General features: G+C 45.9%; 5 protein-coding genes and 2 long non-coding RNA genes across 13 annotated transcripts in view; 4 read left to right on the top strand and 3 right to left on the bottom strand.

Moving 5' to 3' along the window:
• Positions 1-147: 147 nt before the first annotated feature.
• Positions 148-4,463, bottom strand: oxnad1 (oxidoreductase NAD-binding domain containing 1). 2 transcript variants are annotated; one of them, XM_089023580.1, is made up of 8 exons: positions 4,445-4,463; positions 4,058-4,173; positions 3,559-3,622; positions 3,379-3,482; positions 2,203-2,344; positions 1,216-1,461; positions 997-1,105; positions 148-890 (listed from the first exon to the last, which is right to left on the bottom strand). In XM_089023580.1, the coding sequence occupies exons 2-8, from the start codon at positions 4,165-4,167 to the stop codon at positions 733-735; spliced, it is 933 nt and encodes a 310-aa protein (XP_088879706.1). In that variant the 5' UTR covers positions 4,168-4,173; positions 4,445-4,463; the 3' UTR covers positions 148-732. The 2 variants fall into 2 exon arrangements, with proteins under 2 accessions (XP_088879706.1, XP_088879707.1); XM_089023581.1 differs by having other exon boundaries at positions 3,559-3,604.
• Positions 4,464-7,026: 2,563 nt separating this feature from the next.
• LOC148883317 (uncharacterized) lies at positions 7,027-8,744 on the top strand. Its single transcript, XM_089023583.1, has 2 exons — positions 7,027-7,316; positions 7,764-8,744. The coding sequence occupies exon 2, from the start codon at positions 7,770-7,772 to the stop codon at positions 8,157-8,159; it is 390 nt and encodes a 129-aa protein (XP_088879709.1). The 5' UTR covers positions 7,027-7,316; positions 7,764-7,769; the 3' UTR covers positions 8,160-8,744.
• A 600-nt stretch (positions 8,745-9,344) lies between these two features.
• On the top strand, positions 9,345-15,698 carry wipf3 (WAS/WASL interacting protein family member 3). Its single transcript, XM_089023337.1, has 8 exons — positions 9,345-9,619; positions 11,379-11,474; positions 12,602-12,719; positions 13,312-13,458; positions 13,521-14,012; positions 14,325-14,486; positions 15,165-15,266; positions 15,359-15,698. Exons 2-8 carry the CDS (start codon positions 11,400-11,402, stop codon positions 15,397-15,399), a joined length of 1,137 nt encoding a protein of 378 aa, XP_088879463.1. The 5' UTR covers positions 9,345-9,619; positions 11,379-11,399; the 3' UTR covers positions 15,400-15,698.
• Positions 15,699-16,440: 742 nt separating this feature from the next.
• Positions 16,441-17,874, bottom strand: LOC148883315 (peptidyl-prolyl cis-trans isomerase FKBP14-like). Its single transcript, XM_088986970.1, has 4 exons — positions 17,559-17,874; positions 17,305-17,465; positions 16,874-17,001; positions 16,441-16,759 (listed from the first exon to the last, which is right to left on the bottom strand). The coding sequence occupies exons 1-4, from the start codon at positions 17,768-17,770 to the stop codon at positions 16,595-16,597; spliced, it is 666 nt and encodes a 221-aa protein (XP_088843096.1). The 5' UTR covers positions 17,771-17,874; the 3' UTR covers positions 16,441-16,594.
• Positions 17,670-19,178, top strand: LOC148883314 (uncharacterized). Its single transcript, XR_016113471.1, has 3 exons — positions 17,670-17,807; positions 18,356-18,417; positions 18,890-19,178. It is a non-coding gene; the product is annotated as an uncharacterized LOC148883314 (long non-coding RNA).
• A 141-nt stretch (positions 19,179-19,319) lies between these two features.
• On the bottom strand, positions 19,320-20,415 carry LOC148883313 (cytochrome c iso-1/iso-2-like). The gene is made up of 3 exons (XM_088986974.1): positions 20,298-20,415; positions 19,928-20,103; positions 19,320-19,733 (listed from the first exon to the last, which is right to left on the bottom strand). The coding sequence occupies exons 2-3, from the start codon at positions 20,094-20,096 to the stop codon at positions 19,582-19,584; spliced, it is 321 nt and encodes a 106-aa protein (XP_088843100.1). The 5' UTR covers positions 20,097-20,103; positions 20,298-20,415; the 3' UTR covers positions 19,320-19,581.
• A 151-nt stretch (positions 20,416-20,566) lies between these two features.
• The window catches only part of LOC148883312 (uncharacterized), a 33,599-nt gene continuing 32,247 nt past the window's right edge, over positions 20,567-21,918 (top strand). For 5 of the 6 annotated variants that reach the window (XR_016113468.1, XR_016113467.1, XR_016113465.1 and 2 more), the window contains exon 1: positions 20,567-20,687. This is a non-coding gene — a long non-coding RNA (uncharacterized LOC148883312). Of the gene's footprint in view, positions 20,688-21,565; positions 21,773-21,918 lie in introns of all 6 variants that reach the window. The other variant, XR_016113470.1, reaches the window with a different exon arrangement.

Here is a 21,918-nt window from a genome sequence, read left to right as displayed (position 1 = left end):
TTATCGTGGCAGCGGAGTGTATTCGGGTAAATGGGACTCTTTAGAATAGACATTTTCTTCACCGCCTGTGTTGTGTCCAATTTACATATTGAAAGGCGCTTATGAATGAAATGTATGATTCTTATAAAAGCCAAAGTGAATGGAGAGTTTCACGCAGTGACGACGTCATTTATTTCATTCAATCATCGCATGACATTTCCCTGATGGAACAACTCAATTGAAGAGACAACAGCAGCCCCCTGGTGAGAAGGTCCGAGCGTCTGCGCGGGGAGGGGCTTGAGGATACGGACCAATCGGGGGCCACCTGGAATTTCCATCACGATGACGTTTCTCAGCTGAGCCGCGTCACGTTGCTCGCGTGTAACCTGACGTCAAATCAAAAACGGACAATTGGCCAACATGTGGCAATGTGTCAATTCTAGATGAGCACTCAACCCCAAAACACTGTTTAGATGTCAGACTACACATAAAATGTTACTGCAAAATAGAGTCGAATGAAAAAAAAAATAAACATGGGACTAAAATGTCACTGGTTGCGTAATGTGTTCACATTGGGAATGACTGAAGTGCAAATGAGATTGCACCTGTTTGAAGTCAATAAATATGTTGAATCTTCACAGATGAAATGAAATCAAAGTACGCTTTCCACATCAACTTTCACGTCACCACGCGGCTATCGAGAGAGGAAACTTGGCACGTGGTGGCATTCGGGGAGAAAGAAGGTAGGCGGAGCTACCACCACTTTTCAAAGAGAATTCTGTCTTGCGCTAAGCCGACGTTGACCAAGCTTTGGGAAATGGCCTCAATCATGGGCGGAGGGCCGCAAAGGTAACACAAAGTCCTCCGGGGGTCCACGCGCGTCCGCAGTTCTTCTTCTGCGATTCTCTGACCTGGGAAGAAAATTGTCTGATTCAAAAGCATAGACGCTCACTCCATTTGTATTTGGGATGTGCCAATCATTTCTTTTTTCATCATCGTTGTATGCATATTACTTACGATTGACAAAAGGTTGAAGATGCGCTTCAATATCTGTGCTCTGCTGGGTGACATGGAATTGACACGTTAACTTGTCCGGAAACTCCCCGCACGCCCGCAGAATCGGATTCTTGGCAAACACAAAGTAAGAAACAAGTTGACGACGCATCAGCCCTCGCACGACAAAAATCTAAAGTTTGTTTGTTTGTTTGTTTGATTGTTTGTTTGTACGAGACGGACCTTAAAGAGCAGCTCCTCCGTCGTCTTGGCGCTGTAGCAGAGGTGGACTGAGCCCACGTCGTATCCTCGCCCGCCGGAGGCTCGCTTGAGCTGCAGCAAATGGACCGCGTGCGACAAAATGGAGTACAAGGGGTTGATGCCGACGCCCCCGGCGATCAGCAGCAGATCCACGGCGGCGTCTGAAGGTGACGGGTCAAAATAGAAATCGCCGCCGACGCGCACTGCCACTTGAGAGCCTAATGTGCACTGTGGGGGGGAGACGCGCGTTACAAGAAGAAAAATCAATCCTTCATTTCTAAGCAAGCGCCTTTCAAAACTCTCAACGGTCACGAGATACGTTTTTCTGCGGTTGAGCGGCGGCAGCCGCACGCGCCAGCACTCACTCCACCAAATAGATGGAAACCTAGCTCATCATAACAGTACATGGTATTCATAAGCGCCTTTTGAAAACTATCAAGGACATAGCTATTAAATTGCTAGCTAGCCAATAGATATCTAGGTAGATAGTGAGCTAATAATAATCTTCTTCTTTTCCCTTCCCTTCCACCACAGCAAATCGGTGTCCTCCATCTTTAGAGGTTTGATCCGCATGTAATACATTGAATTTATAAGCGCCTTTTGAAAACTCAAGGATATATCTGATAGCTAGATAGCTATACAAACAGTATAGCCAATAGATAGCTAATCGATAACAAATAGAGCTAAATAGGTCCTGATTTCAAAACCACCTCATTTTGGGTAATCGCCTTCTGCTGTCTCCGATGACTGTTCTTTCTGTATTTGCGGTTTGTAATCGGCCCCCGTGGGGACAACCGCAACTGAATTGGCCTGTCGTGAAAACACATCCGACGGCGCAAAAGCAAAAGACAGACGAGTGCTTAACTCCTGTCTGCACTATTTTCCTCATTTGTATTCATGTGAAATGTCGTTTGCGTTAGTTTTGTTGACTTTGTGCGAAAGCCGCGACGCTCTCGTCAGCCGACTCACCGCCGTGTGAACCCAAAGCGCCGGAGGATGATTGGCAAACTTGACGGCGAGCTCCACGACGCCCTCCCTCTGCAGCAGACCCGGGCTGGAGCACATGGAGAAACCTCCCACTTTGTCCACTCCCGGGATGAAGAGATCCACCCTGCACAACAAACGATTTTTGGTTTTGTTTTCGGATTGTGACTTTTTGGATTTTGCTTTCCAGCTTGCTCTGCCTGCCGACCGGCCGCCGGTCTTTCCCTGGCCGCTAGGGCCACAATAGGAGAACAAGAGAAAGCCTGACTGTTCCATTGGCTACACAAAGCTAAACTGGAGGCTTGAAACATGCTGAGCTGAGGGTCAAAGTGGGATTGTGTGTGGAGATTGTGACCTTTGACCTCGGCAAGGATGACAGTTCGAGAAAGGAGCTGCGGCCAAACAAAAAAATGCAACACGCCAGGTCTTAAACAAACAATGACCGTCCGTTTAACTCCCAACTCGTGTGTCATGAATATGGCTCTAGCGTGAAAAAAACAAACGTGTACGTTGCGCCCACTACCTCTTCTTCTACCGCCTGGAGACGAACAACTTAACAGCTCCTTTCTTTTCTCTCCTCAAACTCGAGGCTTTCCATGTATTTACATTCGTTATCAGGCGCTGCGGGGGAAGTGGCTGGCGAGTTTTTCGCCGCCGCCCACCTGCAGTATGCGCTCGCTGGCATATGCGTTGTGCTCATTAACGTTGGCAGAGCCGACTGATGTGAAGCTACAACTTCATTTGCTCTTCTTAATCTTACGTGAAGGCGTTTGTGGATAGGGATGTCGCACGGCCTGCACACCTCCTCGCCGATAAAATATGACCTGCACGAATAGCTCTCGTAGTATTAAATAATGTGCATCCGTCCCCTTTTTAAGTTATGCTTTGTACATGGGGCTAAAGGACTCCTCTAAAATGTAATATTTCTAGCTTCAAAAACATCCGTCCGTGTTCCATAAGCAGTAACCTTGTGCGCCTTTGGAATGAAACGCTGCCCCCACCTGTTGTATAAAAGCACCGCAGACCTTTGTAAAGCGCATCAGGTGGCCGGCCTCCAAGGTCACTTCCAATTTGAACAACGCTCCAGTAAATCCCAATAAAACAAGTACGTAGTGTATTTGTTGTTTTTCTTTTTTTCCGGGCGACTGACTGTCTACTCACCACTGTCCCGCCTTGAAGTTGAAATCCGGATGGGCTGTTAACCTGAGACGTTTTACGCACTGCGACTCCTTCATGATGCCGCATACTTGAGCAGGATAAACAACCTGCGAGGAGAGTTCAGGGATCAAGCATTTCATCTGTGGCTTCGATTTGAGGCGTAAGCCAATTATATCATCTTACGCTTTGTCTTTGATTGGTTGCCGTCCTCTCGAGATGGTCCATTTGTCTTTTGGAGGACATGTTACTTTGAGAAAATACAATACATATTGATTTATGTAGCGCTTTAACAATAGCCTAAGCTGCAACAAAGTGCTTAAGATGGACAAGTCATAATAATAAATGCAGTCGTAGTTAGTCTTCAATTTGAAACCAAAAATGGACTTTACTCCAAGCTGTGACAACATGACTTTCACAAAAATACTTTTTCTACCAAAGGCTTTTGTTTGTGCGAGTAAGCTTAATTTGACATTATTGCAGTGTAAATTGAGGCAGTATTTCAGTATATACCCAAAATACTATTTTATGTGATAATGTACCGTGATACTTTCCCAATGTGATTATTTTTTTTTTGTCTTCTCGATACAGGTTGGTAAACATTGACATTTACCAATTTGGAAGGTCTCGGAAAAAAAAACAGGAAAAGGGAGAATACAGACGAAAAGTCATCAAGTGGACTCACCGTGTGGCGGAGGAGCAGGCGCCAGGAAGAAGACGACGAAATAGGGCAGCGGCGGGATACGATGAGGAGAAGCTCCGGCCAGCGGACGTCACCACGCATTGCACGCTCATCTCGCCCTGTCAACAGATCAATGCGCAGTCAAGTGGAACATCTCGCGTGAGTTGCCGATAAAGACGGATGGTGGCTTTTGAACCTCCCCTGCCCCCAAATAATATACTGTCGTCATAAAACGAACAGTTGAGCCAACATGGCGTCAGGTGATCTATTTGTTACTTTTTTTAATCGGTTCTCATTCAACCCGTCTTAGCTCGTTCGCTAACGAAAGCTTCTCAGTTAGGTCTCACAAACGATCGCGATGATCAAGAAGAGTCGGCCACTTGGTCTTACCGCAACGATACGCTTGTTTTTGTCACCAGATGTGAATATTTGCCCCCTACAAGATGTTGACAACCTTCGCCATGTCAACGTGACATGACGGCAGTCATTTCTTCTTCGTGCTCATTTTCGACTACATTGCGTCACCGTGGCGTTTGTCGCCCCCTGCTGTACGTAAATCGAAGCTCATTCATTTCAAAGGACTTTGCTCTTAAGAACATCGAGTCACAACAATTCATGTCAACCACACTCCAAAAATGGACAACAGGGCAGTGTATGAAATGTAATCCCCCTCTAGAGGGATACTAATCGATCACTCCAGTCATGTAATTCAAATATGGCCTCGCCAACTGTATCAAAGATGACCACAACTTGATGAAGTCAAATAATTCCCTTTATATAGCTCTTTAACAACGGCCGAAGCTGGAACAAAGCGCTAACGTGGAAATAAGGGAAATGGTGCCCCTCTGCGGAAGGGAAAAACATTACCAGAGGTCTGGCCAGCGCTGTATCGGCACCCCGGCAAGAAAAACCATCCCCCGAAGAAATGCGGGGAATGGCGCTCGGCGTCATATTATTAATTGCAATACACTGACCAATGGTGCTTTCTGTAACTATCAAGATGTTTGTTTGCAAAGTTAAGGAAGTAAATTGCGGTGACGGATAAATATAAGCATTGATCCAAGTCAATGACGGTGCAGATTCGAAGTGAAAATCGAAAAAAGGTGGATGAAAGTCGAACGTCATCCTGCGGTGTCGGGTGTGGACGCTCGCTAATTGATGGTTTACTTGCCGACCGACACAAATGTACTTGGTTGGGTGTGGAGATTATTTGTCTGAACGAGGCGTACCCAAGAAAGGTCGTGCTTCATGCCAAAAGCAAGTTTCGTCATCAAATGACAGCAGAGATTCAAACAAAAGATTCTCACTGGTGTCGCCACACTTTCAAAACTCCACAAATGCACAATGACAACCGCCTGAGCAAACAAGAGCGCACGTTCGCACCGAGACGCCATTCTACTGCTCCCAAATATATATGCAGGATGTATTTATTGATGTGTTTTTTTTTCGTCTTCTACAATTCGTTAGTCCACAACAGTGGTTAAAATGGCCTTTAATGGCGCGATTAAGTAACAAAAGCAGCAGCAGCGCACTTGTTGGCCAGAGTCACTGCTTCCCTCCTTTGGAGTGTTTTGCAAGCTGACCCTACCAGTCCGACTGGCTGCCTTGTGCTCTCGTTCCCATGGCTCGCTCGCACACCTCCGTTCGTTCAACCTGTTGTTCAATTCTGCCACAATGGCAAAAAGACATTTTCATCCGGATGTGTTTTGTTTTGACAGCTCGTACGCACGTGCGGCAGGCACACAAATGAAGAGCGGCCCATGAGTGTCCCCGCCCTGAAGGCACGACGAGCAGACCAAAGCGTTGCGTTCTGATTCATTCCAACGGTCTACACGCATGCAGACAATCGGCCCCAATACAACATGTCGGTTCATAAAATTGACAGACATTGCGGCGCAAAGCAGTCATTAAAATCACAGGTGACGATTCCTGTCAATCGCGATTTGGATCGGAAGGTTGCATGAGGACAAAGGCGGGAGAAAATAAGCCCGTGGAAGAGAGACTTTAGTTGAGTCACCAAAAACATGCATGGTTTCATTTGGCCACAGCTGACAATGAATCGACCATTAAAGTAAACAACATTTTCAGACCAGTCGTGTTACTTTTGTTAGTTGTCGTTACTTTTGACTGTAAAGTGTCCTTGAGAGTTAGGAAAGTGGCTTATAAATGAAATGTATTATTATCATGACTGCACTACCGACATTTCTTTATTACTCGGTATTTTCCACTAAATGTGCTCTGATAACGATTTTCTTGGCATACTCATACGCATGTAAATTTACCAATACACGTCAGGTTCACTACATCACTGATTTTCATCTATGGCGGTTGGTCCCGGTCCGCATTAAGCGTGATAAACGAGGGATGACTGCGCACGGCACTTTCTTAGCATCCAACCAGATGTTTCTGATGTCATCATGCTGCAAACAGTCAAATTGGTTTCATTTTCATCCTTTTAGTCAATGTTGGTCGCATTTGACAGATAACATGCGGAATAATGAGATGTTTCATTATTATTATTATTTTTTTTTTTGTAGAAGCAGTACACAAGGAATAGTCTGGAATAGCCAACTTCTCCTAACGGCGCTGTTGACAAAAAAAGAGACTTTTGAATCTGTACTTTATCTAATTCTATATTTGCATTTGCCACTTAATAACCCTTAAATGTCGCCGTGCCAATTAATTTTTGTCAACCGCATGACAGGGACAATCTGGTCCAAAAAACTCTGTCCACGATGTCCACGATGGGTTGGGTCACGCAAGTACGATACAAAAGATTCCTTTTTTTTTGTGTGTGTGTCAGCTGAGAGCTTTCCTCCCATGGCTCGAGTTTCCCGTCAACGGCAAACGCCGCCCCCGACGGCATCGCAGGCCCTTTAAAGTGGCCGCAGGTCACGTGAGCACTTTTTGTCGGCGCGGGCCAATCGGGAGTGAGCGCAGGTGCAACAACGTTGGAGTTTCGGGGACGGGAACCTGCCGGTTCAGTCAGCAGAAAGCCACGGCGCTTGCTTCTGTGGCATTTCACCTTTGGGAAGGCTCCGCACTGAGATGGACTCCAAGTGAGGTGGGCTTGGGACCACATCTCCACATCTCGGCCCGTGTGATCAAAGGCGTGACTTCCGTCCAATTCCATTCGGAGAATTATTAGGATTCATATTTTTCAAATCAAGGCAAGCCAGTCCCTTCCTTCGATCCTTGTCAAGAGTGTTTCGATCTGATTTGGATCATCCCCGTTGTGGCCAATTGCCGTTTTCCCCCTCGGGTAAGCGAACCGAACCTCTTTGTTTTGCACAAATTCCGCCTTTCAATCTCAGTTTGTCGAGTCATGGCGCAAAGCCATGAAACCAGTTTTACCAAAGCAGGCTTTCGGAAGATGAGCCAGTTGGGAAGTCCCGCCACGGCACCCAAATTGTCAAAGAAATCACAGCCGAGGGCTTCTTTCCCACTTTTTCCAACCCGAAATTGGATTCTGGTTTGCTTTGGATGTGTTGCGTCGCTAAATCTTTGTCATCCATGGCGGATCGTTAAAGAAGAAAAAACAAATGTCACTGCGCGCCACCAAAGAAATATTACACAATAAGTGGATCCGCAGGTTAACTGGTGGAAGAGCCTTTAAATTGCCACCTCTCTCCTTTTCGGACACAACAAAGATGTCTTATTTTTGGGAGTAAAATCTCGATAAGAGCGCCACGTCTCTTCCTCCCCGCAGGCAAAGATGACGGAGAAGGCAAAATGGTGGCGGGCCTTCCTACCAAAGAAGAAAGCGGGTTCCAAGGACCCGAGTTCGCCTTTCTCGTACGGACCAGACTTTGACCCTTTTGCCCAAGAGAAGTCCAAAGAGGCCAAGACCGGCGCCGGCGTCGGCGCCGACGCCGCCGAGCAATCCGTGGCCCAACCAGAGCCCAGCAACGGCTCGAGCCTCTTCAGCGACGACACCTACGACGACTCCCGCATGGAATCCCTGTTCAACGAGCAGACTTGCCGGCGGAACATGAACGTGTCCCGCTCGGGTCGCTTTAAAGTGAAGCGGCGGGTGCGCACGGGCCTGGCCGTCGAGGACAAAGACGCGGAAAACGCGGCGCCGCCGGCAGAAGACGTTCGGTGATGGAGCGGCGGGGACGCGGCGACGGACTCCACAAAGACGGCGAGGAAAAGGCCTTCCTTCCCTCGCGGCTGCGCGGGACATTCTGTGGCTTGATTGTGAGGATGAGGAAGAAGGGGTGACCGGGATCAGAGAGGATGGCGCTCGATTCCTTTTTGATACCCGTCCAGTCAGACGATGCGACGTCTTTTCCTTTCCTTGATGTAACATATTGCCTTTTCCGTACCTGCGTGATCGTACATTTAAGAGATGTCAATGAAGCCCGCGGGTACTTTCCGTCAACGTGCTTTTACTGAAGGCCTTAGAAGGCCTTGAGGAATGTTTGTGAAATTGTCAATGATTGAGTAGGAGTGTGAGGAAATGGATGTCTTTTTGTTTCTCATGAAGTTTTCCGATTTTTGAAGCGAAAGAGTGATCTTATCTTGGTGATCTTATTAACGATGGGATGGGCAACGACGCCAAGCGACGCCAAGCGACGCCACGCGACCCTGACGTTGGATTTCTTTTGATGCTGCGCTGTCTTTCAATCACCTGTCAATATTGAAATGAAGGTAACACCTGCAATAAATCAAAAGCCCTGCTACCCTTCCTCGTGTGTGTGCTTTGTCAATCCTCAGCCGTTTGACGACCCGTTGAGCCGATGCGTACGCTTGGAATTGAAGCGGATTTACCTCGGACAGGAGATGTGAGACAATCTCTTTTTGTCAACGGATGCTACGGCTTCGCGTTCGCTTTCAACATTTAGCTTGAAGCGGACGCGCGCAGTCCACCGTGACGCCCGTGATCCACTGGTGAAAAGGACATTTCTCCAGTGTGGGACTAAAAAAGGCTAATCTCATCAAATGGAATCCAAATGACTGACCTTGAAATGACGGTAAAAGATGGCCGACGACGTTAGTGTGTGTGTGTGTGTGTCAAACGGAGGCCTAAAATGTTGTTTTCCAGCGGCGGGGAGGAGCGCGCTTGCCCGCGTCACTGCATTCCTATGTCACTTTCCGCCACCTTCAAGCAAACCACCCATTGGCCCGTTTTGATTCTGTCCAATAATAACTTTGTGCAAATGTAATCTCGCTGCCGTTTTCTGTTTGTATTGGAACATGATCAAAGATGGCCATTGATTTGAGTCGATAGGTGTCATGTCGCGGTTTGACCTGCAGGGTGCGCTGATTCTTGCCATTGTGGCGCTGTCCTTCCTTCCTTCGCCCTTCTGCACTTGCATTCTTGGCGGTGGACAGTGTGGGAGAACTGCAGCAGGAATCAATAGTCTACTCTTCGTGCGCACTGGGCAAACAAAACAAATGTGAAAACCCTTCGCAAGCTTTTTTCTTTTGCACTTTTGATGAGCGACAGGCGGCCGGGCAGCTGGCCGATCTGGTTAAAAATAAAGCCATGAGGTCAGTTTGCGGCGCGGCTATAAGCGGACGACTCTGAAAGCTAACAGGTGGACTTCTGACTCTGTGAAGGTAGGCCCAAAGTTTGTTTTTTACACACTTTTTCACTGCTCTTTATCACCATACCTTGTGATCTTTAACTCATTGACTGCCAGACAACGTGCAAAAAACACTCCAGTGCCAGGGTTTTTGTCATTCTCACTCTAATTCCAGGACCCATAGAAAAAATTGAGTTTTAGCACAATATAAACATTCAATACGGCGTTAAAAACCTTTGACTCTCTTGTTTCACGAGGGGAAAAAAGAATTAATTCTTAAGTTATATGGATCTGGGGTTATCTGTGCTTGAAAAGGGGGTGGCTGTCCAAAATACAATGCAATACATACATATTGGTTGATGTAGGGCTGAAGCTGTAAGAAAGGGCTAACATGGAAAGGGGAAATGCTGCCCCCTTGTGGAAAAGAACTAAACATTGCCAGAAGCCACGGCCGGCGCTTTATCGGCACCCAAACGTGAAACAACAAAACTCAAACAAATTTGGGAATGTCGCTATCCGTCATATTTTCAATTCTTGAATCAATTTGTGAATGGCAGTGAATGAGTTAAAGGGAGAAAAAAAAATACCAATTTCATAAGCCCCGGTAGGTTTTTTTTTTTTTTTTTTTTTTTTAATCGAAGAAACTACTGAAAATCTTTTCTCAAGCTGAAAACAACAACTGTGGCATGTGCTATCTATCTTGCACCTCTTTCACAACATGGCAATCCAGCCAGTCAGCTGCTAGCGTCGTGGAGATAGCTGGCACACTTTTCACCGTCGAAAGAATGACGGGGCAACAACAAGCTAACAGTCGCCTCGTGAGTACTTGGCTCCGAATTTCCCGACGGGAGGTTGTCTGACTTCAGACAACATTGTCAAAATGTCTCCAGAAGCTAAAATCCGGAGATTCAACATACAATAGGCTGTCCCGTTATTTCTGTAGCATCGCAAGACAACAAGGACGGCATGCAAGTCATTGTCCTCAATGGATTTCTTCTCCACGACAGCACAAAATGTCAACGAATGCCATTCAGGCGTTGAAGGCGGGGGGAGTCTATTACCTCTCTCACATAACATCCACTGTTGTTGGCTTATTACCTCTCTCACATAACATCCACTGTTGTTGGCTTATTACCTCTCTCACATAACATCCACTGTTGTTGGCTTATTACCTCTCTCACACAACATCCACTGTTGTTGGCTTATTACCTCTCTCACATAACATCCACTGTTGTTGGCTTATTACCTCTCTCACATAACATCCACTGTTGTTGGCTTATTACCTCTCTCACACAACATCCACTGTTGTTGGCTTATTACCTCTCTCACATAACATCCACTGTTGTTGGCTTATTACCTCTCTCACACAACATCCACTGTTGTTGGCTTATTACCTCTCTCACATAACATCCACTGTTGTTGGCTTATTACCTCTCTCACATAACATCCACTGTTGTTGGCTTATTACCTCTCTCACACAACATCCACTGTTGTTGGCTTATTACCTCTCTCACATAACATCCACTGTTGTTGGCTTATTACCTCTCTCACACAACATCCACTGTTGTTGGCTTCCCAACTCAAGCCACGGGACATTGCGGACAGGGAAGACGTGGAGGGCGGGGGGGGGGTGTCCAGAGAGGATGGAAAGCTTTCTGTTTCCTGTTTTGCCAAGCGCTCGGACCGAAAGAGCTTCCTTTGCACAAAATGGGGCGAGAGGTCACCCGAGTGTTTTGTTTGCACAGTAGCAGGTTCTGGCGGGCTTTTTTCTCAAACTGTGTTCTCTTTTGCAGGTGTAGCTGGACCCTGCGAAGATGCCGCCGCCGCCGCCGCCGCCACCACCGCCACCACCACCGCCACCACCTCCCCCAACCACTGCATCTCCACCGGTAAGGAAATATCGCTTGACTCATTCACTGCCAGACAATGTGCAAAAATGGGTCTACTCCAGTGCCGGGGTTTTTGTCATTTTCACTGCAATTCCAGGACCCGCACAATATATTACGTTTTAGGACGACATAAGCATTGGATTCCGCGTAAGAAACGTTGGACCGCGGGTGTCAAAGTCAACCACACGCGCCAACGTTCACTCAACCCGGAAGTAACTCCAATAGATATAAGGCTAGCTAATAATAACAACAATAATACATTTCAAAACTTTCAAGGTCACTTTATAGTCACATGATAAGTTAGATAGATAGTTAGCTAGCTAGATAGGTAGCATCATGGAATTTCATAAAATTCCTTTTCTTTTGCGGGCCAAATAAAATGATGTGGCGGGCCACATTTGGCCCCCGGGCCTTGACTTTGACACGTACTCTTTTCTTTCATCACAATTCTTAAGTTATGTAGTCGTTGTACTAAGTTCATCCCGTCTACTTGATATCTAATGGAAAGCAGATTCTTTACTTACAGCCAGTGTAGCTGACGTGTTTCGTTTTCGGACGAAGGCGGAAGTATACGCCGAAATATGTCAGCTATTTGAACACCTCCGCTGTCTGTAAGTAAAGAATGTGCTTTCCATTAAGTTCTGGAGGTTTGGAGTTATCTAAGCTTAAATAGGGGCGGCTGTATAAAACACAATACATACATATTGATTTATCTAGCGCTAGCCAAGCGCTAGCTATCATGGACAAAATGCAAATGCCGCCCCCTCGTGGAAGGGAACAAACATTGCCGGAGGTCTGACCGGCGCTTTATTGGCACTCCGTCCGCAAGAAAAACCAAAAGACATTTGAGAATGGCGCTTTCAATTCCCATTTGGCAGTGAATGAGTTCAGACTTGCGGAGTTGAGCGCTTTGTCCCTTTGGTGGACGGATGAATGGATGAATGGATGAATGGATGGATGTCCTCTGCATTATTGACGGGGGCATCAGTTTCCCAAGCAGGTGCATAGCGGCCACACGCTAAGTCGTAGGTGGACGCCCATTCTCGGGCGATATTCTAAGAGCAAAGCGCATCGGCCTTGACTCCAAAATGTGTGGTAGTATTTCTATTTCTTTGTCCGTGCGGCAGTTTCCGGGCGAGCGCGGCGGAGGAGGCGGCGGGAGGGCACTGCTGGCCGACATCCAGAAAGGAGCCCGACTCAAGAAAGTCGCGCGGGTCAATGACCGCAGCGCCCCCCTTGTGGACAGTAAGCCAAGCCATCTTCGTGCACTTGCAAAGAAAGAAGTCACGCCACGCTCCTTTCACTCATTTGCTGCCATTCGCGATAAAGCGCCGGTCAGACCTCTGGCAACGTTTTTCCCTTCCGCGAGAGGGCAGCGCTTTGTTACAACTTTAGCTGTTGTTAAAGCGCTATGTAAGTCAATATGTATGGATTGCATTTCGGACAGCCGCCCCCATTTCAAGCGCAGATAACTCCAGAGCCGTTAAACTAAAGAAGAGAGTCTACGCTTTGAATGTTGATGTCGTCCCAAAAGTCAATATTGCGCGGGTCCTGCAATTGGAGTGAAAATGACGAAAACCCTGGCACTGTGGAGGGAACGCATTGTTTGCTTATCGTCTGGCAGCCAATGAGTGAAGATGCATTTTGCCAAATGGGAGGGGCTTCACTTTGGTTCTTCGGGCTTTTAGTCGGAAAGGAATGTCACGACGTTGGAGTCTGAAATGAAGGAATGAAGTCCATCAATCACGCGTTCCATTGTTGTCATCCTAAAACGCGTATTTGTATTTGTATTCTGACTACAAATACGTCATCATCATGGCGTGTTCCTCCTTCGTAGAGGCAAAGGCTCCGAGCGGAGATGTCGGTGGCGCTCCGGGTCCGGTGGCGCCGTCGGGTGCTCCGTTTGCAGGAGGATTTCCCACCCTGAGGCCGATTGGGCAACGGGAGTCGGCGGGCAAGACGGCAGGCGGCTCGACTGACAAAGGTCGGCCCCCAATACCCGCCGCGTATTTTGCGGCGCGCCCCCAACGAACGGTGCCTTTTCAGTGTCGTCCCCGAAGCCGCTGTGGAACACGCCCACTTTGGCGGAGCGGACGGGCCCCCGCCCGCTCGGCAAGGGTCTTGCTCCTCCGGCCGCGCCCGCGAGGCCCGCCCCGCCCTGCGCGCCTCCGCCGCAGGCCTTCCGGGACCGTCCGGCCAACGAGCCCCCCCCCGGCGCCCCGTCTCAGGTCAGCAAGCCCGCTTGGCTTCCCGTGCGGCGCCCCCTGCCGCCTCCCCCTCCCGCTTGCCGGCCTCCTTCTCTGGCCGGGGATGGTTCCTCTTGGTCCTTCTCCCCTCCGCCGCCCCCCGCGGTCCACTTTGAAGCTGCGAGGTTCCCCGTCCTGCGTGACGGGAACCCCGTGGGACCCCCTCCCCCTCTGCCGAGCTGCCCATCCGCTCTCCCGCCTGGAATTCCTTCGCCGGCCTTGCCTTTTTTACCGCCGTCGTACCCTTGCAACGCTCCGACCAGGCGCCCGCCCGCCGCGCCAAGAAGTGCAGGTTGGTCCCTTTCTGCAGAAGGAATGAATTCCTGCCTCGTATGCGTCAATGCGGCTCTGGTCCAACAGAAATAAGAGTGAGAAAGGCCAAATTTGCCAACGAGCTTAGCATTTAGAAAATGGATGGATGACACCCAGGACTTTTGACTATCTCTCTCCGTAGCTATCAAGATAGATGTCGATTAGCTATCTGGCTGGCTAGCTAGCTAGGTATCTACTGATATCTACTGAGTAGCACCAGATCCAATGGAGATGCATTTTTCCTGTTTCCGATGCCGTTTCCCATTTGACTCCTCCTCCCATCTGTGAGCAGGCGTTTGTCGTCTGGCTCCTCCTCCGGCTCTTCCGGCTCCTCCTCCGGCTCCTCCGGCTCTTCCGGCTCCTCCGGCACGTTCCTCCTCCACCGAGCTGTCCAGCCGCATTCCTCCCCCTCCGCCTCCCTCCATTGTCAGGAATGGACACCTGCACGGTCAGGGTGAGTGACTGACCAGTCAACACATTCAATCAACAGGGGATGAAATGTTCCGGAAGGTCAAGCTAATGAAAAGTGATGATTTTACATTTTTTGCACCTCATTTACGGCGTTGATATTGAATTTTTACATCCACTTTATATTGTACATATTTAACTCATTCGCTGCCATTCACAAATTTATTCGGGAATTGAAAATATGACATAAAGCGCCATTCCCAAATTTCTTCAGCTTTTGTGTTTCTTGTTTGGGTGCCGATCAAGTGCTGGACATGGCCTCTGGCAATGTTTTTATCTTTCTCAAGGGGGCAGCGTTTCCTTTTTTCCATATAAACCAATATGGATGCATTGCATTGTATTTTGGACATCTGCCCTCATTTCAAGCTCATATAACTCCAGACCCATGTCATTTAGCAATTAACTCTTTTTTTTCTCCTCATGAAAGAAGATAATGTAAGGTTACTTTTGCTGAATTGAATGTTGATGTAGTCCTAAAAGTCAATATTCATTGGGTTCCGCCATTTGAGTGAAAATGACAAAAAGCCTGGCACTTGGAGCGGACACATTTTTGCACATCGTCAGGCAGCGAACGAGTTAAATGGCTGCACGCTAATGCTGCACCAAATGTCATCTTTCATATGTTGAAAATGCGAGATGAAGCAGCATTTTTCTTGTTGTCCAGACGCCTTTGAATCCAAATTCCAGTTCCACCCAATGGAAGATTTCCCCCCTCCAGATGAATTCAAGCCTTTCGCTCGCATCTACCCCAGTCAAGAAAAGCCAGGTAGGAGTGCGAAAATAACGCTGCCCCCACCCCCTTTTTTTTTCTTCTTCTCGATATGTGATGTTTTCTTTTGACTGTGTGTTTGTTGGCAGTAAATCCAGCTCCCCGGGGGATCAGGTCACACCTCAGATGAGATTCAGCCCACACCATTCCTGGATACAAAGGTTAAGAAATGCGCGACAATAACATGAGAGAGAGAGAGAGAGAGAGAGAGCCGGCGACGGGATATGGTTTGTGTCTTTGTCGCGCCTCCTACGACATAACGGTGACCTCTGACCTTTTCCCAACCGGAATGTTTTGAATGTGAGTGAGAGGAGACCTCTTGTGACTTTATTCCACGGGCGTGTTTTTTCATGTGGTTTCTTTGAAGCAATTTGGGCATTTTGTTCTTGTTGAGATTACAAATGAAAATGACCAATCCCAATTAGCATACATTGGCTTTGTGGTACATTTCAAAAATTGCATTTCACGTCCAATATGATGGCGGACATATTTTTCATCTACTCTGACTCAGAAATTGACCTTGAATAAATTTCCTTGAGATCAGATTGCTGCTCCCTTCCGTACTACGGAAGAGGATTAGGACCACTGAAGAAAAAAAAAAAAAAAAAAATATATATATATATATATATATATATATATATATATATATATATATATATATATATATATATATATATATATATATATATATATATATATATATATATATACAGTAAAGTCTCGTTATATCGATATTCAAGGGAGTCCGAAAAAATATCGATATAACCGGGACTATCGATATATCCGACCCTGTTTGCATGTAATTTTCTCTGTGCGTGCAAAGAAATAGTATCGATATATCCGATATCGATATAACGAGACTTTACTGTATATATATATATATATATATATATATATATATATATATATAAATTGGCAAGATTTACATTTTAATGTCAGAATTCTGTCTTTAAAGGGAGAAATCTGACTTTAATCTCAATATCCTGATTTTAATCTTAAAATTTAAAGTCACAATTCTGAGCATAAAGTCAGTAAATTTGCCAACTTTATTTTTTATTTTATTCATTTTTGGCCCTAATCCTCTTCCGTAGCTCCCCCGAGGGAGTAGTAATCGCACTTGTAACAACAGTGCCATCTGGTGGCCAAATCGCGTTAAAAAGTGATGGAATCACACATTTCCAAAGTCGTTTTATTGATGACGTTGAAGAAAAGGCGCAAGCGCAACCCTTTCTTTGCTTGATAAACATTTTAAAAACGCAAACACCGTTTTTTTTAAATAAATCGCCTTTCATTCAGGCGACGGTAACGTAGCCCACTGAGAGTCTTTACAGTTCATCGTGTTTGTACTTGTAAGTAAACTCTTTGGAGGAGATGAAGCCATCTTTGTTTCCATCCTCCTTTGCAAAAATGTCTTGGACCATGTTGTCGCGCAGGGTGTCATTGGAAGGGTAGCCGTTGCGCTCAAACTCCTTTTGGAAATATTGTTTTACCTGCAAAATGGACATGTACGGAGTTATCTGCTGTACTGTGCTCCATTGAAAACCTGCACGGGGGTGACGGGGAACAACGGCAAGGTTTGTTTGAAAAGGCTTGAAGCCCTTCACCTCGGACTTGGAAAGCTTCCAGTCGTCATTGAGGTCCATCTCCTGGAAGGACTCGTGCGACCTTGGGCCGTTTCTGATGTCCATCAACTCAATGATGAAGGTCAAGGTACTTTCGGGCGGGATTTTACCTAAAGCAAGGACGTGATCGAAGTAACAGCCAAAGCTTGATAGCCATTGGCAGCTAGCTAAGGGTTAGTTAGTTAGTTCGTTGAAAGAAAGAAAATGAGAAAGTCTTCATGGTTGAATTTTGCGGCTGTCAATCATCACTTATTTCTGGCTGAACTTACCGGGCCTCTTACGGCCTCTTCACAGGCCGTAAGAGAAGGGGGAGGAAATGAGTTTGGAAGTCCTAAAGAGTCATTTCAAACAGCAAAGTTTGACACGCAAGATAAAAGAGGACAAGAAAGAAGGTGCAAGATGCTCCGATGTACCTTTGCCTTCTTTGCCAAAGGCCAAAGCTGGAGGTACGATCAACTTTCTTGTTTCTCCTGCACACATGTCGTGGAGACCTTGGTCCCAGCCTTTGATCACCTCCCCGATGCCCAAGATGAACCACATTGCATGTTTGTCACCTTCAGTGGGATCCCCGCGACTGGAGACGCACGCAAGTGGACAACAAACAACAACAAGTTCCAGAGGCAGCAACATTCCCGCGACACGCGTTGTCCTCCTGTAGACTACCAACCTGTCGTGAAACACGGTCCCGTTCTCCAAGTAGCCTTGATGGTGCACCAGCATCATGTCCCCGTACTTGGTTTTGCGATGACACAGGAAAGGTTTGTGCAGGACTTGGACCTGGACCTTGACCTCGGCTTCGGCTTCGGCTTCGGGCAGAGCTCCGCCGCAGACCGAGGCCACCAGGAAGGAGCACAAGCAGCTCAGCAGCGGCAGCGGCATTGAGACCAAACGCCAAACGGAACGTCTCTACGCACAGGTTAGACTTGGAGAGACCAGAAGATCTGAGGGGCGACTTCAACGTGGCAGTGACGTCGCAAGGCGAGCCCCGTTACGGAATGCGCGCCGCCCGATTGGCCGGTTTGGCTTCGTAAACCCCGCCCGCACGGGCGACGCCAACGTGATTTTCAACATGTTTTCAGCATTAAAAATTGTACTTTAGTCTTTGACCCGAATTCTACGCAAAAAAACACAGAAAAAAGTAGTATATTTATATGTACAGTACAGTATATGTTTAAATTGATTTTCAGTTGCATTTTGTTCCGGTACGGGCGGAGCTTAGTTCTAAAAAACGGGCGCTTGTGATTGGTCGGTTTCGCTTCTCACACGGACTGTCTCAAACTTCGTTTTAAACATCGGTTTTCCTGTTTGTCAACAATAAAAATGCTCGTTTATTTTTTCCCCCAAATTAAATACAAAACCCCCTGACTTAATTTCCATGTAGAGTATATCTTGGCGACGTTTGTTCCGGTATGGGCGGAGCTGAGTTCGAAAAAACACCACTGAAATGTTTCATTTTCTTTGCAGGTTGCTGACAGTCTTCAATAATGAGTCTGGCAGTCTCCTGTGTTGGATATTTTGCTGCTCTTGTAAGTCGCGTCTTGATTGCAGTGGCGTCTCAAACCCGCCGATAGAAAATCATCATTTGAATGATCAATCATATCTTGACGATCACAAGTCATGCATGGACTCAAGTGGGACATTGGCACAGGTGCAAGATTTGCAATTGACCTTTCATCTCAAACATTGAGGAGGGATTATTAGTCCATGTATTTATTTATTGTCACACAAGCTATTAATCATGAAACGTTTTTAAAAAAGCTCCGCATTCGTTGATTTTTGTCATTGATCCGATAAATACGTGGATGGACAATGAAGTGTGTCTGAAGCTTGACGTGTCGCGTGTATATCTATATACGCAAACTTTGACTATGGACAGCTGGGGTTAAACGCATAATTGTCACGCAATAGCACAGCCTTTGACCTTCGAGGCTTTCTCATTACACGTTCAAAGCATTCTGCATTGTGTGCTCATATTCCAATTTTCTCTGGATCTAAAAGTGACTGCGTGATAACAGTGAGCGGCTCATTCCACCATCGAATCGTTTGAAGAGTTGAGCGAGAAGAAGATCCCGAAGGCCAAGCAAATGATCCAAAAGCGGAATCCCGTTGGCACGAATGGCAATCTGGGACGCGGCCGCTGTCCTCGGAGGGGAAAACGATGCCACCTGCTGGACATTTCAATGCAATGCAAGACTTCACGATATTCAGGTTATTTCATAAATATTACAATAAAGGGCATTATTAAGATATTATTCTATAGGTTTTAACGTGATAAAATATTCCACTTTATGCCCTGAATCGATATCAGAAATGTTTTCCTCAATGTTTTATTTTACTGATAGACACCTTTTTTGTATTGTTCCACTCTTAACACTAACTATAGGATGTCGTCCCATTCTACACTACCGCAAACACATTTTTGGGCAAATCAGACATCAACGGAACACTTTATTGCATTGCAAATGATTTGACATCTTTCAATGCATGGAAAATTAAATTATGTATCATCTGTGTACAGAATCGGGATTCGACCTCAGTTGTTTTATAAAGCCAAACATGCATAAAATAAAAGGGTTACATCTTTGTGACAAACTCTTTCACACAATTGCTTTTTGCTCATTCAACACAACGATACAGAAAATATGTTCAAGTAGCAATCTATGCAAGAAGATACAAAAAGTCTTTTGTGCCTATTTAGGCAAAGTGGCGTCTTTTAAATATGCAATGATGTCCTGCCTTTCTTTTTTCTTCTTCAGACCGCTGAAAATCATCTTGGTTCCAGGAATATATTTCTTTGGATTTTCAAGGTAGACCATCAGAGTCTCTTCATTCCATATAATCCCTAGAAGAAAAACAACAACAACAATCACACGCGTTCCTTTACATGGCGCTCATGAAAAGTACGCGTCATCAAGTTTCGCAACAGGAGCCTGTTCAGACCCGCAATGCTAAAGACATGTTAAACAAAAAACCCAAATCACTTCTTCCCACCGCTCAAATGATTGTTGTACATTGAAAAATGAGTCGAGATCATACCTTTGTCAATATTTGCCTGTGTATAAGAGAAGCCGGGCGCTTGTCCTGTCTTCCTGCCAAACAAACCCCACAGGTTGGGCCCCACTTTGTGTTTTCCTCCTTCGTCCACAGTGTGACACTGGGCACATTTCAATGCAAACACCTTTTTCCCTTTCGCCACATCCCCCATGGCCACACTGGGATCAGAGCAAGTTACATTCAGAACCATTTGTGTGTGTATGTGTGTGTTGTTGTTAGACAATGTTGATATAATGTTGTGAATTATTCTTCATCACCTTTACTACCTTTTCACACATGGATCAATACTTTGTAGATGACACTGGATATGTATGTTATGCATACAAACGTTAAGAAGAGTAAACATCCTTACCTTTCTCTCCGCAGCCAGAAGTTCTTAACTAAAGTGGCACCACCCGTTTCAAATCGCAAGTGTTTTTTTTTCTTCTTCTTTTCTTCTTGTCATGTTATCCAACCCTCCAAAACGATCCGTCTCATATTTCACGAGTGTGTCTGTCAGGTTGACTCAGTCACGTCAAAGCTAATTTCACAATTAATTTAAATGAATATTACAATTATTACTACTAGTAATAATCATTATTATTGATAATAAAACATTATTGACAAAGTCATTAATTACTGTTTACAATCGTAACACTTCCGCATTGTTATGACGTCATACTCGGGGATTGACACCTGTCTATTGCCGGCGGCGTTCAAGCTAGCTTGAGGCGTTAATGGAGGACACGCGGTTACGTTTGAAGTAAGTTTCCGTGCCAATTGCGTTGATGTTTAAGTGAAAATAACCTGGGCAACGTGTACAAGTGTTAACCGGCTCAGAAAAAGTTGTCTGTCGCACCGTATGACCCCAAAAAGCGGTGTTGGCGTGATACAAACACAAATGCTACAAAGCTAGCGATAACATTTAGCAAAAAAAGGAACGCAAATACGCTTGGCGGTCTCTTCTGTACATGTCGTAAGAATGAAGTACATCCAGTTCTGTATCGAACGACCGAGGCGCTGTTTTCATATTTTGCGGGATTGTTTTAATTTACCAGCAGAGGGAAGCAAAAGCAATTATTTGCGACTGCATCAACGTTTGCTTCATACGAATGAAAAAAAAAAAAAAAATATATATATATATATATATATATATATATATATATATATATATATATATATATATATATAATACAGCCCGCAAAATGAGGTATTTCAGACCTTTATTAATAATGTACTTTAGCCAGAGCATCTTGCAATGTTACACTCGCACTAAAACTCTGCATAGATTCAAATGATGTCTTGGTTTCTTTTGATCTCCATTTCTTCTGAGCTCAAGTTAAAGTCTTCAACCCTTGAGGGAAAAGTCATTGGTTAATTTGAATATAGGTTTATATAAATGCGAACATGAACACAGATTCTAAATAATATTCAAACCGACCTTTGAGTTCACGCCAAATGTTTTCAACCACGAATTGAGTTGTCTGGCTCAGATCAGAAATGATTGCTTTTAAAAATCGAGTCAATCTTACAAATTCTTCCAGGGTTTGTAAGCTAATGAGCAGACGGTAAGAAAAAAACCTTTTCCGCAAGTCAGAAATGGGAGGACTGTTGTATCCAAAGGTTCTTTTTTTTCAACAGAAATAATATGATGAATAGCTGTGAGCTGTTCCTACCGTTGCAAGCCCGTTTCCCACAACTTGACTCTGGCTAACGTTCGAAGAAGTCGCCAACACATCCTATTTGTCGTCCATCTTTGTCGTCCATCGGATTTCGGATTCCGAATGTCTCCGACGCGTTTTAGTCTGGCCTCCCAAGATCTTCCAAACCTTTGGGGCTTGTTGGCAGGTGATTTTGCCTCATCGGGAACACTTTGCCTACCAAAGCGTTGCGGCGTGTTTTGAAGCAGGTGGACGGGGTGGGGGGGTGGAGCCCGACGGCGACAGGCAGCCTTCTTTTACTTGCGCTCGGGGCTACCTCTATTTTCAAGTGCT

Source organism: Hippocampus bargibanti, linkage group LG20 (genome assembly GCF_051943395.1).
Source record: "Hippocampus bargibanti isolate YZ-2025 linkage group LG20, ASM5194339v1, whole genome shotgun sequence".
Classification (NCBI taxonomy): Eukaryota; Metazoa; Chordata; class Actinopteri; order Syngnathiformes; family Syngnathidae; genus Hippocampus; species Hippocampus bargibanti.
This window is presented reverse-complemented; position numbering and strand designations above follow the sequence as displayed.

Bases quoted from the DNA above. Each gene is read 5' to 3' on its own strand.
- oxnad1 (XM_089023580.1), bottom strand. From the start codon at position 4,167: ATGAGCGTGCAATGCGTGGTGACGTCCGCTGGCCGGAGCTTCTCCTCA. The intron at 3,483-3,558 runs GTAAGATGATAT...CTCTCCTCGCAG, and splicing joins CAACCAATCAAAGACAAAGC to GTTGTTTATCCTGCTCAAGT. The intron at 1,106-1,215 runs GTCCGTCTCGTA...GTGTTTGCCAAG, and splicing joins CGGAGGAGCTGCTCTTTAAG to AATCCGATTCTGCGGGCGTG.
- LOC148883317 (XM_089023583.1), top strand. From the start codon at position 7,770: ATGACGGAGAAGGCAAAATGGTGGCGGGCCTTCCTACCAAAGAAGAAA.
- wipf3 (XM_089023337.1), top strand. From the start codon at position 11,400: ATGCCGCCGCCGCCGCCGCCGCCACCACCGCCACCACCACCGCCACCA. The intron at 11,475-12,601 runs GTAAGGAAATAT...TCCGTGCGGCAG, and splicing joins CAACCACTGCATCTCCACCG to TTTCCGGGCGAGCGCGGCGG. The intron at 14,487-15,164 runs GTGAGTGACTGA...CTTGTTGTCCAG, and splicing joins TGGACACCTGCACGGTCAGG to ACGCCTTTGAATCCAAATTC.
- LOC148883315 (XM_088986970.1), bottom strand. From the start codon at position 17,770: ATGCCGCTGCCGCTGCTGAGCTGCTTGTGCTCCTTCCTGGTGGCCTCG. The intron at 17,002-17,304 runs GTACATCGGAGC...TCCTTGCTTTAG, and splicing joins CTTTGGCAAAGAAGGCAAAG to GTAAAATCCCGCCCGAAAGT. The intron at 16,760-16,873 runs GTGAAGGGCTTC...TCCATTTTGCAG, and splicing joins GGAAGCTTTCCAAGTCCGAG to GTAAAACAATATTTCCAAAA.
- LOC148883313 (XM_088986974.1), bottom strand. From the start codon at position 20,096: ATGGGGGATGTGGCGAAAGGGAAAAAGGTGTTTGCATTGAAATGTGCC. The intron at 19,734-19,927 runs GTATGATCTCGA...TTTTTCTTCTAG, and splicing joins ACAGGCAAATATTGACAAAG to GGATTATATGGAATGAAGAG.